Source organism: Manis javanica, chromosome 5 (assembly GCF_040802235.1).
Source record: "Manis javanica isolate MJ-LG chromosome 5, MJ_LKY, whole genome shotgun sequence".
In the NCBI taxonomy this organism is placed as follows: domain Eukaryota; kingdom Metazoa; phylum Chordata; class Mammalia; order Pholidota; family Manidae; genus Manis; species Manis javanica.
The window spans coordinates 171,468,193-171,484,372 of NC_133160.1; the positions used below are offsets into that span (position 1 = coordinate 171,468,193).

The following is a 16,180-nucleotide window of genomic DNA, read 5'->3' on the forward strand; positions in this document are numbered from 1 at the left end:
TTACATGTAGCTGTCTTACATATCTTTTGAATCACCAACGCTTTTCAGTTTGAGGAAGTCTGATTTAGGGGAGTCCAGTTTTTCTTTTTTCATTTTGTTGCATGTCCTTCTGGTGTCATATAAAACTTTGCCTAACCCAAGCTGTTGTAGCTTTATTCCATTGTTTTCTTCTGAAAATTTTATAGTTTTTACTGTTACTTTTAGGTCTGTGTTCCATTTGGAATGAATTTGTGTGCATAGTGTAAGGAAGGGGCACCAGTTACTTTTTAGCTGCTAATTTAATAAACTCTTTTAAATCCCCCCTTGCTTATCCTGTGTGGCTTGAGGAACTGTTGTTCACTCACCATAAAAATTGTCTGCCTTTGACTTCTGAGACTACTTCTCATCTTGTCTCATTGTTCTTTCCTTCTTGTTCATAATTTATTTCAAAAGATTTGTATTTACATACTTGACTCTCTGTTGGGAACCCTTCTGGCTGCTTTTTCTGCTCCCTCTTCCCAGTTACATTCTCTGCTGGCTGGTTTCCTCTCCACTCCTGGCCTGAACAACCATCTGTGTTCTGGTGACTTCCAAAATCAAGACCTCTGCTTTTCTCAGTGATTTGTCTCCCCTGCTAGAAAGTGAAGACAACGTCTGATTAATTTTTGTTTATGACTGGACATAACAGATGCTTAGTAAATACCGCATATATATTGTTAAAACTTCATTCAGTGTTTTATAGAAACAATAGAAGTTGGAACTATTTGTTTGATCAGTAAAGATGCTATTTAGAAATGTAGTAGTTTAAGTTGAATGTAATTTAGTGTGTTTGAACATCCTTTCAAGTAAGAGGGGGATTAGAAAGAATGTGAAGTAAAAAGCCATAGTAGCAGACTTTTACATTTGAGCCACTTGGGCATATTTTTGGGTTATTCATGAACCAGGGCCTGTTGACATTTTCTGTAGCTGCTGCTGTTCTCTGAGCCAAAAAAGGCGAGGTTGGCATTTCCCATTTGTGTGAGTGCAGATGTGTGAGCACCTTCTGTCCTAGTGATATGTCTGGGTGACCCTTTGCAGAATCACTGCTGATGCTCCTCTGGAAGAACCGAATTTCTCTAGACGTGAACTGAGCTGCTCTTAGCAGATCCCGTGTGTGTGGTCAGAACTACTTCGTGGTCGAGATTTTAATATCTAGTTCTTTTTCAGTTTGTCAGAGGACACAATAACTTTGTTAGTTCTGTCTGTGGCAGAACAATGGCAAGGACAAAAAATACCACTGGTCAGTGGAAGGCTGGGAAACCGCTGCTCAGTCACGTGTCAAGGCCACAGTAGCGCCTTCCACTCATGGCTCTGTCTGGTCAGTCAGAGCATCCTCATGCTGAAGAGTGTACATAGCAGGCTGACATGCTCATCATGAAATGCTGTTGGACACTGATTCAAAAACAAGACTTTCTTTTGTTTTGATTCTCTAGGAACCTAGAAAGATTCTGCAATGAATGGTGGTACTCAGGCCGCAGTGGTGACCTCACCACCCCCGACCACAGCCCCTCACAAAGAGAGGTACTTTGACAGGGTGGATGAGAACAACCCAGAATATTTGCGAGAGAGGAACATGGCACCAGACCTTCGCCAGGACTTCAATATGATGGAGCAAAAAAAGAGGGTGTCCATGATTCTGCAAAGTCCTGTAAGAGCTTTTTTTCTGCATGACTGTCATCTTCCTGCCTCCAGTACCTCAGCTCTTATGCTCTGTTGTATGTGTGGTTGCCAGTGTATTTTAACAGAGGCCATCAGTGCCTTGTATATACATATATGACTGTTGAAAGAATCCAGTGTAGTTCAAGTTATTATACAAAATAAATGAAAAATCTTCAGTATCATAAAGGAAGGAAGGTGCCTTTTTCTCCTTTTTAACTCTTTCACCGCTTCTGCAGAGAGTTCTTTATATATGCGACCATTTAGAAATAGTGTTTCCTCCAGAAAACTTAGCTTGGTGCCGGGTACTTAGCAGGCCTTATAAACAGAATGAACAGCACCTAATAGCTCCCGCCAGCGTTTTGGACCACAGTCATGCCCAACTAAATGTCTTCTGCTTGCACCTTTAGGCAGACTGGGGCTGACCCTTTGGTTTCCTCCTGCTAATGTGCTGCCCTGTGTGCACTTCATGCTTTGTTTCCATCTAATCTTTTCTTGTCATAGTTTGTTAGTATTTTTGGATGTCATTTAGCAGATATTCCTTGAAATTGTTTCTTCAAGCTGATTGTCTCTCTTGTGCTGTAGGAACTGGGGATTTAGCAGTGGAAAAGACATACAACCCCTCTTTTGTAGGTTTTACTGGTTTGGTTGGTTGTCATTATTCACATATCACTGAGGTAGAAATTACAGTAAACTACATAAATCTAAAGTGCACAGTTGGATGAATTCTGACATATGTATAACTCATGTAAGCACCCAGATCTAGTCTCAGGCTTTACGTGCTAGGTAAAGGGGATAAACAGTGAGCAGCAAACAGACATGCAGTGCAGGAAGCAGGAGGATGGCTCAGGTGAGGTTGTCTGGTTAGAACAGGTCCCTCTGGTGGGGAGGCTTTAATCCAGACTCTGAATGATGATAAGGAGCCGACAATGCGGGGATCAGGGGAGAAGCTCCATGACATTCCAGGGGCAGGGTGAGCTGGGTGGGCTTGGAGAGTCACAGAGCAGCAGTGTGGTTTGAGCAAGGCCACAGGGAGAGAGTGCAGTGTGGTGGGAGGGATGGGGAGCAGGTCCTGGAAGCTGTGTAAGCTCAGATCAGAAGTTTGTTTTGCTTTTGGAGGACAATAGAGAGTCATTGGAGGGCTGCGGACAGGAATGACACGATTCCGTTTCTACAGAACTCATTCTTGGTTTTATGTAGAGAGCATCATGTGGGGCAAAAGGGAAAACAGTCTTCCAAATGAGGTGATGTGGCTTGGGCAGAGTGGGGGAGGTTGAGGTGGAGAGGGAGACTCACTGGAGTTTCATTTTGAAGGCAGGATGAATAGGACTTGCTGGTGTGGTGGGTGGTGAGGAGGTGAGAAAAAAAGAGGACAACAGCCAGATTTCTGGTTTGTGCAGTTTTCCTACATAAAAGCAACAAGAACCTAAGTAAAATCACTAAAGATGGAGTAAAGATACAAAACAGCGCACCTGTGTGCCAGGCACTGTGCTGGCCCATGGGGATGCCATGATGTGGGACATCCCGACCCATGTACAGTAACCATGAGATGCTGTGACCTGAGCACACTGTGGGATCCCGGAGGAGGGGACTTGAGGGCACAGACTGGTAAAGCCTGGACTGTGCTGGTTCCTTGCTTTCAGGAGGTGGCTGGACCACAGTGAGGAGTGGGAAGGCTCACCCTGTGGGCACAGGTGCTGGAAGCTGGGTGGGCATAAGAGGAGCTTGTCAAAGTTTCTGTAGGTAATGGTGTGTCTCAGTGAAAGGGCGAGTAGGGCTGTGGCTGAGCACAGGCATTGTGGGGGCTTGAGGAGAGACAGGTGTGAGGAGGGGGCAAGGGAGGGGCAGGGAAAGCCCAGATGGCTGCTGGGGTGGGACGAAGGGTGTGCTCAGATCAGCGGTTCTGGCTTGAGCAGTGAGGCAGTGCAGCGTGGTTCTCCTCCAGCCACGTCCCACAGTATGAGCAGGGGGGGTGAGGGTTGTATTTAAACAGGGTTGGGATTTTGCCAGATGAAATGGTAGAGTTGAAGGTGTAAGCAAGGGACTGATTATAATGTTAAACCAAGGGTCTCTACTGGATGAGGAAGGTCAGGACACAGGGTAGGTAAGGGAGGGTGAAAGATGTTAGGGTCCCTATAGCATTGAATAAAAGGTGAGTTGGCTTCTGGGAGGGCATGTTCAGAGAGCACGTTTGGCTTTGAGGTTAAAGAGGGGCACAGGTTCATGAGAACATGACTTTGGAAATGGGCGGCCGAAGTGAGTTGGGTGTCAGGGTCACTGGAGAGATGCAGTCAGGGAGCTGAGGTGAGGGTGTGGGTGTAGAGCCATCATGAGTCAGGACCAAGGAAGCACACAGAGTCAGTGGCTGGTGACTGCTGGCTAGAGCCAGACTCTGGGATCCCGACGGGTGGCTCCAGGCCCTCTGTGGTCACTGCTGAGCTCAGCTCCTTACTGCACATACAGGTCACCTGGAGCCATTGGTACAGAGGGTCCCCAGCACTGGGGCTTTTGCTTTTTGTGTGTGCCTTAATGAGTTTTAAGTTCCTTGATGGCAAGGGCCACCTTTTCTGTCCTCAGATCCTCAGTGCCTTGAATAGTGCCCAGGACTTGTATTGAAGTGCATATGTATGTTGGATTGCAGTGTAGTGTGTTCATGTAGTACATGTTGTAGTGTGTGTTGAATTGAGCTTTCCGTAGATAGTATGTGGTTTTGAAAATCACTGAAATAGATTATTTGATTTTTAGATTCAGAGCCCTGAGGGCAGGGAGATTGTCAATTCATCCTTTACATCTCCTGTGCCCAGCATGCACTGGGCTATCTGTGGGGTATTTCGCAGAGGTGTCTGTGTCTTTCTCTTTTTGTATCTGTGCATATCTATATCAGCACATTCTGCCCTGGCAACAGAGATGGCCAAATAACCATAGTTTGGTGACTTACTCCATTTCTTCTTGCAGTCAAAGCGCCTGTCAGCTCCTCCTCCTCCTCCTCCCCCTTGGCTGCCACGGAGCATGATCTGTGGCGTTATTTCCCGTGATGTGGTGGGTAGGGGCTCCACCAGGGGCTCTTGGTTCTTGACATTCTTTTATACCATTGAATTTAAAGCAATACATTGTTTTTCCCTTAAGTGACAGGTATACTTAAACTCCCTTGGCAGTGTATCTTTTCTGCTCAAGCCATGAGAAACTAGAAATAATATTAATGTAGAATCACCCAGAAGTCCTTGGAGTGCTTATAATCAGAGGTAGATAATCATTCAGTGAGTTCATATTTTCATATTAAATATTTTTATAATTATTTGATCAGAAGATACTAATTTTCTCATAGGATATATGAAAAGATTATTTTTATACAGTTTGGGAAACTATATTGTTTCAGTAATGACTTTATACTAAAATCATCGTCAACCAACTTAACCTTTCTGCCTAGTTTAGGATTACCTGGTAAAGGACGGATGTCTTAAGGTTCCTTTTTCAACTTTTAAAAAGTGAAAAAGAAACTTTTTTTGAAGAAAATACTGAGAAGTGCAAAGTAGACCATGAAGGTTAGCAGTGATTTTATCACGAAGAGAATTGACTGAATATTTTGGTATATGCCCGTTTAGTCTTTTTCTGTGTTCAGATTTGTATTTACTCTTACAAACCTGGCTATATTGTATAACCTTTTCATATTAAAAAAATACCAAGAGCAGTTTTACGTACTTTAACTTTTTTTGGCCATTCAGGTTGAATATGAGCATAGGCTCACATTGTAAGGTGGGTCATTGGATTTAATCAGTCTTCTACTGTTTAAATATAGACTGCTACCTATTTTCCCTCTTATCAGTAGTGCTGGAATGAACATCCTTAAGAATAAGTCTTTGAGCTTATCCCAGATTATTTATTCAGAAAAGATACCTAGAAGTAGAATGCCTGTTCAAGTTTTTAAGCTTTTGTATTGTTAAATTACTTTCCAGAAGGACTGTACCAATTTATGCTCCAAGCAGCAATGTATGAGAATATCCTTTTACTTTTCCAGCCACACAAAACATTGATCTGTGTGGTAGTTACTCCGCCTTCCCAAGGAACAGAAAATAGGTAGTGGCTCACTTTTTTAATTTGCCTTTTGTTAGGCTTTCTGTGAAGAATTGGAATCAATGATACAGGAACAGTTAAAGAAGGGGAAGAATCCCACAGGCCTGTTGGCATTACAGCAGATTGCAGATTTTATGACTGCAAATGCACCGAATGTCTATCCAGCAGCTCCACAAGGAGGGATGGCCGCCTTGAACATGAGTGAGTAGATCCCGTCTACTGTGTGTTCTGTCATTCTCCAGGTGAAATCTGACATTTCCTCATGTGAAATAGATGGGCTCACACTATAGAATACATAGAATCAGACTTTTTGAAAATTAATTTTTTTTTAGTTACAGTGAAAGATAGGCTGTAAGTCTGAAAATGTCTTAAATGTAGAGGGTTCCTTTTTTTATGAGCCAGTGAGACTGTTATTTCTTAGGCAGATGACTTTTTATGTGGCCTCTCAGGACCTTTGTGAACTAAAGTAAATTAATCAGAAATAATGCTTGTGGAGTATAGCACATGCGTGTTGCCTGAACACACTTCAGCCAACATTGTTTATCCGTTTCTCACTGATGCTTGAACATGAGGTAGGAACAGAGATTCCAGAAGAAAGCCCGAGGGAAAGCGTTGGCTGGGTGTATGCGAACACAGCACAGTCAGCAGGGGGGTGTGGAGAGGTGGATTGAGCTTCTGTTTACTTTTACTTAAAGTCCCTTAAGCCTTTTAAAACTACAACTTACCCCTCTGCTTCTCTTTTTTTCCTCCTTGCACTTTAAAGAAAATGGGTCTATTGACCTATAGAGTTAGCAAACTCTGTAGTCTGAATTGTGCTGATTCTATCTTCATAATCTTTGGTCTTCTGTATTTACAGTAAATTGGTAGTTGAATCTAGAGGCTTGATCATATTTGGATTCAGTTTTTTTGCAAGTCCTGCTTCCGAGGTGGTATTGTGTTCTCTCAGTAGGCACGTAAGTCTGGTTGTTTCTTTTTGTGTTGTTAGCAGCCATTGATGCTCAGTGCCTAGATCCATTAATTTAATAAGGGTTCCAAGAAGGTGATACCTTAATTCTGTCATTCCTTTCTCTGTATCTATTAGAATATATAAAGAGAAACTTCCGTAGGAAGCAGGGCGCAGCTGGAAAGGGGGCCATGTCTCCCATATCATTCAGTGTACAGCCCATGGAGAGCCTGGTGCTAAACCATTTGTAGACACCTTGCTTCTGGTTCAAGGTTTTATACATAGCAGAACAGCATCCTTACTGTGATCTATTGAAAGTCAGCCCTCACACATCGAAAAGAAACTTCCCCTCAACTCTTTCTGGTTACCTACTGGTACAGCTTGTATAGGAAGGGTAACCTTTTTAAAATAAGAAGTTGGTCTCCTGTCATCCTTCTCGAGTGACCAATCATTACTTTTTGGTATTATTTTGAACTCATAGACTTAAATGTATTTAGTGTGTTCCAGAGCATTGCAGTTATCCTTTTCAGTACGTAGCACTGTCCCATTGCTGAGTGGTAGGAACCTCTCCAAGCCGCCCCCTGAGCCTCGTTGTCTCTGACTGCTTCAGGCTGTCACGAGGAGGTGTTCTAAGCTCATCTGGCACATTTCCTGCACCCAATCTGGAACAAGCCTTTTCTCAAAGAAACCTTCATTTCTTTCTTTAATAATTTAACTTAATTTAATTATTTTATTTTGGTATCATTAATATAAAATAACATGAGCAACATTGTGGTTAATAGATTCCCCTCATCATCAAGTCCCCCTCACATAACCCTTTACAGTCACTGTCCATCAGCCTAGTAAGATGCTATAGAATCACTACTTGTCTTCTCTGTGCTATACTGCCTTCCCGGTGCCCCCCATGCCCATGTTATGGGGGCTAATCATAATGCCCCTTATTCAATACCCTTATCCCTCCCTTCCCACCCATCCTCCCCAGTCCCTTTCCCTTTGGTAACTGTTAGTCCATTCTTGGGTTCTGTGATTCTGCTGCTGTTTTGTTCCTTCAGTTTTGCTTTGTTCTCATACTCCACAGATGAGAGAAATCATTTGAAACTTTTCTTTCTCCGCCTGGCTTATTTTACTGAGCATAATCCCCTCTAGCTCCATCCATGTTGTTGCAAACAGTAGGATTTGTTTTCTTCTTATGGCTGAATAATATTCCATTGTGATATGTACCACCGCTTCTTTATCCATTCATCTACTGATGGACACTTAGGTTGCTTCCATATCTTGGCTATTGTAAATAGTGCTGCAGTAAGCATAGGGGTGCATATGTCTTTTTCAAACTGGGATCCTAGGGTAAATTCCTAGGAGTGGAATTCCTGGGTCAAATGGTATTTCTATTTTTAGTTTTTTGAGGAACCTCCATATTGCTTTCCACAATGGTTGAACTAATTTACATTCCCACCAGTGGTGTAGGAGGGTTCGCCTTTCTCCACATCCTTGCCAGCATTTGTTGCTCCTAGTCTTTGCTATGTTGGCCATCCTAACTGGTATGAGGTGATACCTCATTGTGGTTTTAATTTGCATTCCCTGATAATTAGCGATGTAGAGCATCTGTTCATGTGCCTCTTGGCCATCTGAAATTCTTCTTTGGAGAAGTGTCAGTTCAGATCCTCTGCCCATTTTTTAATTGGGTTATTTGTTTTTGGATGTTGAGGCATGTGAGTTCTTTATATATTTTGGATGTTAATCCCTTATCAGATATGTCATTTACAAATATATTCTCCCATACTGTAAGATGCCTTTTTGTTCTGCTGATGGTGTCCTTTGTTGTACAAAAGCTTTTTCATTTGATGTAGTCCCGTTTGTTCATTTTTGCTTTTGTTTTCCTTGCCTGAGGGGATGTGTTCAGGAAAGAGTTGCTCATGTTTGTATTCAAGATATTTTTGCCTATGTTTTCTTCTAAGAGTTTTATGGTTTAATGACTTACATTCTGGTCTCTGATCCAAGTTTACTTTTGTGTATGAAGTTAGCCAATAATCCAGTTTCATTCTCTTCCATGTAGCTGTCCAGTTTTCCCAACACTAGTCGTTGAAGAAGCTGTCATTTCCCCATTGTATGTCCATGGTCGTTTATCGTATATTAATTTGCCATATATGTGTGGGTTTATATCTGGGCTCTCTATTCTGTCCCATTGGTCTATGGGTCTGTTCTTGTGCCAGTACCAAATTGTCTTGATTACTGTGGATTTGTAGTAGAGCTTGAAGTTGAGGAGCATAATCCTCTAAGCTTTGTTCTTCCTTCTCAGTATTGCTTTGGCTATTCGGGGTCTTTTGTGGTTCCATATGAATTTTAATACTACCTGTTCTAGTTCATTGAAAAATGCTGTCGGTATTTTCATAGGGATTGCATTGAATGTGTATTTTGCTTTAGGAAGCATGGCCATTTTGACAATATTAATTCTTCCTATCCATGATCCCAGGATGTATTTCCATTTCTTGGTGTCTTCTTTAATTTCTCTCGAGTGTCTTACAGTTTTTAGAGTATAGGTCTTTCATCTCCTTGGTTAGGTTTATTCTTAGATATTTTATTCTTTGTGATGCAGTTGTAAATGGAGTTGTTTTCCTGATACCTTGTTCTGCTAACTCATTTAGTATATAGGAATGCAACAGATTTTTATGTATTAATTTTGTATCCTGCAACTTTGCTGAATCCAGTTATTAGTTCTAGTAATTTTCTGGTGGATTCTTTAGGGATTTCTATGTATAATACGTCATCTGCAAACAGGGACAGTTTAATTTCTTTACCAATTTGGATGCCTTTTATCTGTTTGTGTTGTCTGATTGCCATGGCTAGGACCTCCAGAACTATGTTGAATAAAAGTGAGGAGAGCAGGCATCCTTGTCTTGTTCCTGATCTAAAGGAAAAGCTTTCAGCTTTTTGCTGTTAAGTATGATGTTGGCTGTGGGATTGTCATATGTGGCTTTTATTATGTTGAGGAACTTGTCCTCTATACCCATTTTGCTGAGAGTTTTTATCATGAATGGATGTTGAATTTTGTCAAATGCTTTTTCAGCATCTATGGAGATGACCATGTGATTTTTGTCCATCTTTTTGTTGATATAGTGGATGATGTTGATGGATTTTCTAATGTTGTACCATCCTTGCATCCCTGGGATGAATCCCACTTGATCATAATGGATGATCTTTTTGATGTATTTTTGAATTTGGTTTGCTAATATTTTGTTGAGTAGTTTTTGTATCAATGTTCATTAGGGATATTGGTCTGTAATTTTCTTTTTTTTTCTCTGGTTTTGGTATTAAGAGTGATGTTGGCCTCATAAAATGAGTTTGGGAGTATTCCCTCCTGTTCTGCTTTTTGGAAAACTTTAAGGAAGATGGGTATTATGTCTTCTGTAAATGTCTGATAAAATTCAGTGGTGAATCCATCTGGCCCGTCGGTTTTGTTCTTAGGTAGTTTTTTGATTACCAGTTCAATTTCATTGCTGGTAATTGGTCTATTCAGATTTTTTGTTTCTTCCTGGGTCAGCCTTGGAAGGTTGTATTTTTCTAGAAAGTTGTCCATTTCTTCTAGGTTACGCAGTTTGTTAGCATATAATTTTTCATAGTATTCTCTCATAATTGTTTGTATTTTTGTGATGTCCATAGTGATTTCCTTTCTCATTTCTGATTCTGTTTATGTGTGTAGACGCTCTCTTTTTCTTGATAAACCTGGCTAGGGGTTTATCTATTTTGTTTATTGTCTCAAAGAACCGGCTCCTGCTTTCATTGAATTTTTTCTATTGTTTTTATTCTTCTCGATTTTATTTATTTCTCCTAATATTTATTATGTCCCTCCTTTTACTGACTTTGGGCCTCTTTTGTTCTTCCTTTTCTAGTTTTGTTAATTGTGAGTTTAGAGTGTTAATTTGGGATAGTTTTTTTATCCTGAGGTAGGCCTGTATTGCAGTATACATCCCTCTTAGCCTGGCCTTCACTGCATCCCACAGATTTTATGGTGTTGAATTATTGTTGTCATTTGTCTCCATATATTTCTTAATCTCTTTTGCTGTGTTTTGTTGATGAGTTTGGCTAGACATTGTTTTGTTTAATTTTGTTTTTCATTTCATTATTTTTAATCTTTTCAAGATTAAACATTTTTTCTATTTTTCTGTTAACTGCTTTTATCTTTATTATTGCTTTTTTCTTAGTTTTGGATTTAATTTGCTCTTCTTTTTGTAGTTTCATAAGGTAGAAACCTCCATCCTTTTAAAAAACCTTTTTTCTTCTCTTATATATATGTTTAATACCACAAATTTTTAAGTAGTGCTTTGCTGCATCCCACAAATTTTGCTACTTTTTTGTTACTGATTTCTAACTTAAATGTATTAGTTTTGTGGTCTTTATGAAATAGTCTTTTTTTAAAAGACATACTTTATGGTCTATGGTGGAAGATATTTCTCAGAAACATTTTTCAAATTATATTTGATAAAAGATATTAAATCTTTGAATTTTGTTTTTCTTTGTTTCAGGTCTTGGTATGGTGACTCCTGTGAATGACCTTAGAGGATCTGATTCTATTGCCTATGATAAAGGAGAGAAATTATTGCGGTGTAAATTGGCAGCATTTTACAGATTAGCAGATCTCTTTGGATGGTCTCAGCTTATCTACAATCATATCACAGTGAGCATTAAATGGGGCAGTTATTAAATGATAAATGGAATGTTATTTGTCTGGTACCACCTCTTTCTATTTTGGAGAAGAGGGAAGTGACTGAACTGAAATAGTTCTTGGAATTCCTTCCTTCTAATTCCTGACTTTAGAGTACAATAATCTGAGAATTGTCCAATTTGAATAAAATATTATGGGAATAGTAGTTCTTAAAACTCCTGTTTTGCATGCTAACCTAATAAATAGGTGTTTATCAAAGACCTAACCTAATAAATAGGTTGTTTATCAAAGACCTGCAGTCAACTGTGGTCTGGCAGCAGATGACCCTGCCTTTGGGTATTGTCACAAGGTCAGTAGCAGCCTAATGCTACATCACAATGCGTATGTCATCACCTCACTTCACCTCATCACACAGACATATTGTATCATCTCATGTCATTGCAAGAAGATGGGTGAGTGCACATGCTCTTAAGATGTTTTGAGAGAGAGACACAGCACATTCACTTATTAGAGTTTATAGTTCTCACTGTTCTATTTTATTACCAGTTATTATTAATCTCTTATTGTGCCTAATTTATAAATTAAACTTTATCACAGGTATGTTTGTGTAGGAGAAAACATAGTATATGTGGGGTTTGTTACTGTCTGCAGTTTCAGGCATCCGCTGGAGGGGGTCTTGGAAAGTTTTCGCCATCGATAAGGTGGGGACGACTGTGTAGGCAGTTCCTAAAGCTCTTTTCATGCCTATAAACCTAAGAATGAAGAGATTTTCTTTCCTCTGATGAATGCTTTCTATCCTCACACTTGCTTCCTTAGCTGCTCCAGTGTTAGTCATTTTTCAACATTATCAGGGCCTCTGTTTTCTTCAGCTGATTGTTGTAATGGGTATTTACTGTGTCACAAATATTTACTTCTCTGTCCCAAGCATTGTTCTTACCATGGGGCTGTGTCAGCAAATCAAATGCTGCCTTCTGCACTGTAGTCCATAAGCCCGAGTTCATGCCCCACTTTGTCTAGCTTGGATTTCATTGTCTGTCATTTCAGTAACACTATGCCGGTACCATGTTATTCCCTCTCTGCACTGAGCAACCAGATACTGCTGCAGGGAGCTTTGCAACAGAGCCCATTGGTTTTCTCCATAGATTTAAAACCTGAGTCTTAAAGGGACCCACAGCACTGCTTGGGAACTATAGGACATCTCTCTTACAAGCTCACTAATACTTGGAAATTATCTTTGAAACTCCTGGCCTCTTCCCAGCAAACGGCACATTGTGTCATGGGGAAAATGGATGCTTGTACCCATACTGTACTGACCATCTGTTACAGTGTCCTGCCTCCACCTGTGTCAGACTTTGCTTCCTGCTTGGAACTCTATCCCCTCCTTCCTTCTTAGAGTCTCAATTCATTGTCAGGTTTCTTTTTTCTTTGCTTTCTTGAAGAGATAAACCTCTTTCTTTGAACTGCTTCTTCCCTCCTTTGACTTTAAAACTTGTTCCAATCTTTTGCATTTTGTGTGTTCTGGTACCATTTAGAAGAGGGATGCTGACTAAGCTGAAATACATGTGTAATGTCTTCCTTCTGGTTCCTGACTGCAAAGTATCATGATCTGAGAATTGTCTAGTTTGAATTAAAAAGTATGAGACTAGTAATTCTCATTTTTCTCATTTAGTTTGTCTTTTCATTTAATTTCTTCTGTTGGATATCTTAAATTATTAATATAGTGCCTGCTTATAGTAACAAGTGTATCTTACACAGATGTTTTAAGAAGTTGAATTCTGCCGATCCTCTTAACTCCCTTGAGGCAGCAAGTGTTGACAGCTGTTTAAGTTGTTTTATGCTTTTCTCCATACTCAATGCATACTTAGGTGTTGTTCACACGGGGACTTATAATCAGTGATGCTCATTAAGTCAGCTCCATTCTGGACTCTTAAGGAATGCTAAAGCTCTAAAGTGGTGGTCTGGAGCCCACCTTTGTGACCAATGTGCTGTTTCTGGGATGTGGTACAGATCTTTGTCAGAGAGACCGAATTACCCTCTCCTCCACATACTGTCTATTTTCCACATTGCTGCGAAAGTGGACTTTTCAAAATGCAAACCTGACCCTCTTGTATCCACACTGTCGTGCTTGTGGAATGTTACTCCCACCCGAGCACACCTGCTTTATTTCCCTCATGGCAGTTATATCATCCATGCTGTATGTTCACATGTCTGACATCAGTCTCTGCCCACATGAATGTCAGCTCCATGAAGGGAGCCTCTGTTGGTTCCTCTTGTGTCCCCAGGACAAGGAACTGTGCTGGGCACAGAGTAACCTCAGGTGGGCGACCGTATGACGTCCCCAGCTGAAGTGGAATTCTGCTTTGGTAAAATTGTCAAATAGTGACTCCATGGTGCCTTGATATTTGATCAGAGTCCACTTAGCCAGATGTCTTCTGTGTACCTGAATGAGAATTGCTGGGATCTGTGGCAATCACGCTTGACAGAATGCTCTGTATAGAGAATTAGTGTTAAATGGTTGCCTAAGAACTAGTTCCATGAAAAAGTTACAGCTGCAATACGATATGTAATCCTTGGCTGTAATAACTCTTAACATTCTTTAGAGGTTCTAAAATGCTCTTTGTCACTAGTCCTATTATGAATGTTATCTAAATAAGTTTGAATTGCTTGTTTGTTTTTTTTCCCCTTAATTCTTTGGAACTTGGCTGAGTCAAAGTATTAGTTAAGTTTTTTTTGCTGTTAATGATCTGTTTGGGACTTAGTACTAAGTAAAAAAGAAATTCAAGTTCCCAAAAATATTTCCTATATCTTGTGAATCAAGGAATCTTTGAGGAAGAAAATTTTTTTTAACCAATTATGGCATCCATTGTTTTATTTTTCAATCTAGGTATGATCATGTAAGACACCTAAAAGAAGAGAAATATTAACAGTATTTATTAGTGCAACAAAAAGTGCTAGCAGGTCACTGTGTCCTTATCTTTGAAAGAAGGTGTCTTGCCAATGGGTTTCAGCCCCAGGCAAGTTCGCTATGGATTCAGTGTAACCAAAGAAATTGACAGCAAAACGGTCTTGGGGTGAAAGGGTCATACCCAACTTTATTTCCGGGTGGCAGGTCAGTCACTAGAATTCTGTTCACTCAGAGCGAGTCTGCTACAGCAAGCTGGTCTCTGCCCCTGGGCCCCTGTGTCCGCACAGCCATCCTCTGGGCCTCTCTGCACAGTCGTCCCACATAGCCATCCTCTGGGCCTCTGTCCTCGGCACTGCCACCACTCCAGCCTCTGCTCTGCTCTCCTGCAGCCTTGCAGCCCTGCCACCCTGTCGTGCCCAGAGCTCTGGGTGGAGCTCTTTATATAGAGTCAACAGCCCATGTACAAGTGTGCAGTGAGCTAGCCAACCAGGGCCTGGTGAGAATCCTGGCCACAGGAACTCTCATTTTATCCATAGAAGGCTATAGGGATTTTCTCCTAATGGATTTAAAGGTGTTAATAGGTCTTAGAGTATTGGAGATAACTGAGTTAGATTGCATTAGAATTAGAGAAGCTTTGGGAGATGTCAAATGAAGGGGTAGCCTAGTTAGCACATGAGCTGGGCTTCCTCTCCTGGTGGCACTTAGCTGGTGGCAGGACTTTTCCATCTCTAAATGCTTGTTGGTGGCAGTGGAATGCTCGGTTCAGCTCTATTCTGGACCCTAAGGAGTGCTAAGCCTCTGAGGTGGTGGTCTGGAGCCCACCACCTTTGTGACTAGTGGACTGTACTCCTGGGGACATGAGGTAGATCTTTACCAGAGATACTGAGCCGGCTGGTTTTCAGTGAGTGACCTTAAGATCTGTGACTTTAGAATTCGTCCCTCACACACAAAGAAGGAGTGTTAGATGTGTGGGAAGACGTGCGGTGAGACCAGTGCTGGTCTTCAGGGACTAGAAAACTGAGATGTCCTCTCTTCTTTCACTCTTTATCTGTATTTAGCACTGTCTCCTTTTAGTTTCAGACTCAGAAAATCTAGATTTTAAGCTTTCCCATTAAAGTATGTAGAGCTGTTAAGCCCGCTCTTGGAAATATATGTTAAGGAAATAAGTCAAGAAAATATGTATAAATATATTACAGCATTATGTGTAATAATGAAAAACCTTAAGAGTCTATCCAGCAGTAGGTGGAAAATGGCTCAATTTGAGGGAATGAAAAATACTTTAAAAGGCCATGTAAAAATATGAAAAGTGAAACAACTATGGAGGAGAAAATATACAGTGTTTATAACTGAATTATATCTAGAGACAAGGAGAAAAGTGATGAAAAATGGCTATGTAGAATTTTTTTAATGTGGAGTCAGTACATGCTTCTGAAATTCACATGCAAATAAAAAGGCCAAGAATAGCTAAGATACTCTGAAGAACTAGGTGAGGAGATTTCTTTTCTACCAAATATCAGAGTTATAAAGTGATGATAATTAAAACAGCATGTTTTTGACAAAGGAGGAGACAGAACAGAGAGCCCAGAAGCAGATCTCATCCACTGAGATTGATACAGAAGAGTTGGCATCACAGACTGGCAGGCAGAGGATGGACTATGCAGTCAAGAATTGGTGCTGGTACAATTGGATTGAAAAATCAGAATTGGAAACTATTGGATTCCTGCCTTATAATATATATACTAACAAAGCAATTATAATGAATTCTATAAAAGTTCTGTAAGTATAGATGAAAATCATTAACTTTAACTTCTGACCTAAGGAAAGATGTCTTGAGACACAAAAGCACTGAGTGTAAAAGAAAAAATGGTAAGTTTGAATACATTAAACTGACTAAATTTCTCATCACTAAAAGACACCATGAAGAGAG

General features: G+C 40.5%; 1 protein-coding gene across 9 annotated transcripts in view; it reads left to right on the forward strand.

The window, feature by feature from the left end:
• The window catches only part of ADD1 (adducin 1), a 64,980-nt gene that overhangs the window by 22,271 nt on the left and 26,529 nt on the right, over positions 1-16,180 (forward strand). For all 9 annotated transcript variants that reach the window (XM_036992262.2, XM_036992277.2, XM_036992269.2 and 6 more), the window contains exons 2-4: positions 1,452-1,666; positions 5,784-5,946; positions 11,209-11,360. In XM_036992262.2, the coding sequence (XP_036848157.2) occupies positions 1,472-1,666; positions 5,784-5,946; positions 11,209-11,360 (510 nt within the window). In that variant the 5' untranslated portion in view covers positions 1,452-1,471. The remainder of the gene's footprint in view (positions 1-1,451; positions 1,667-5,783; positions 5,947-11,208; positions 11,361-16,180) is intronic.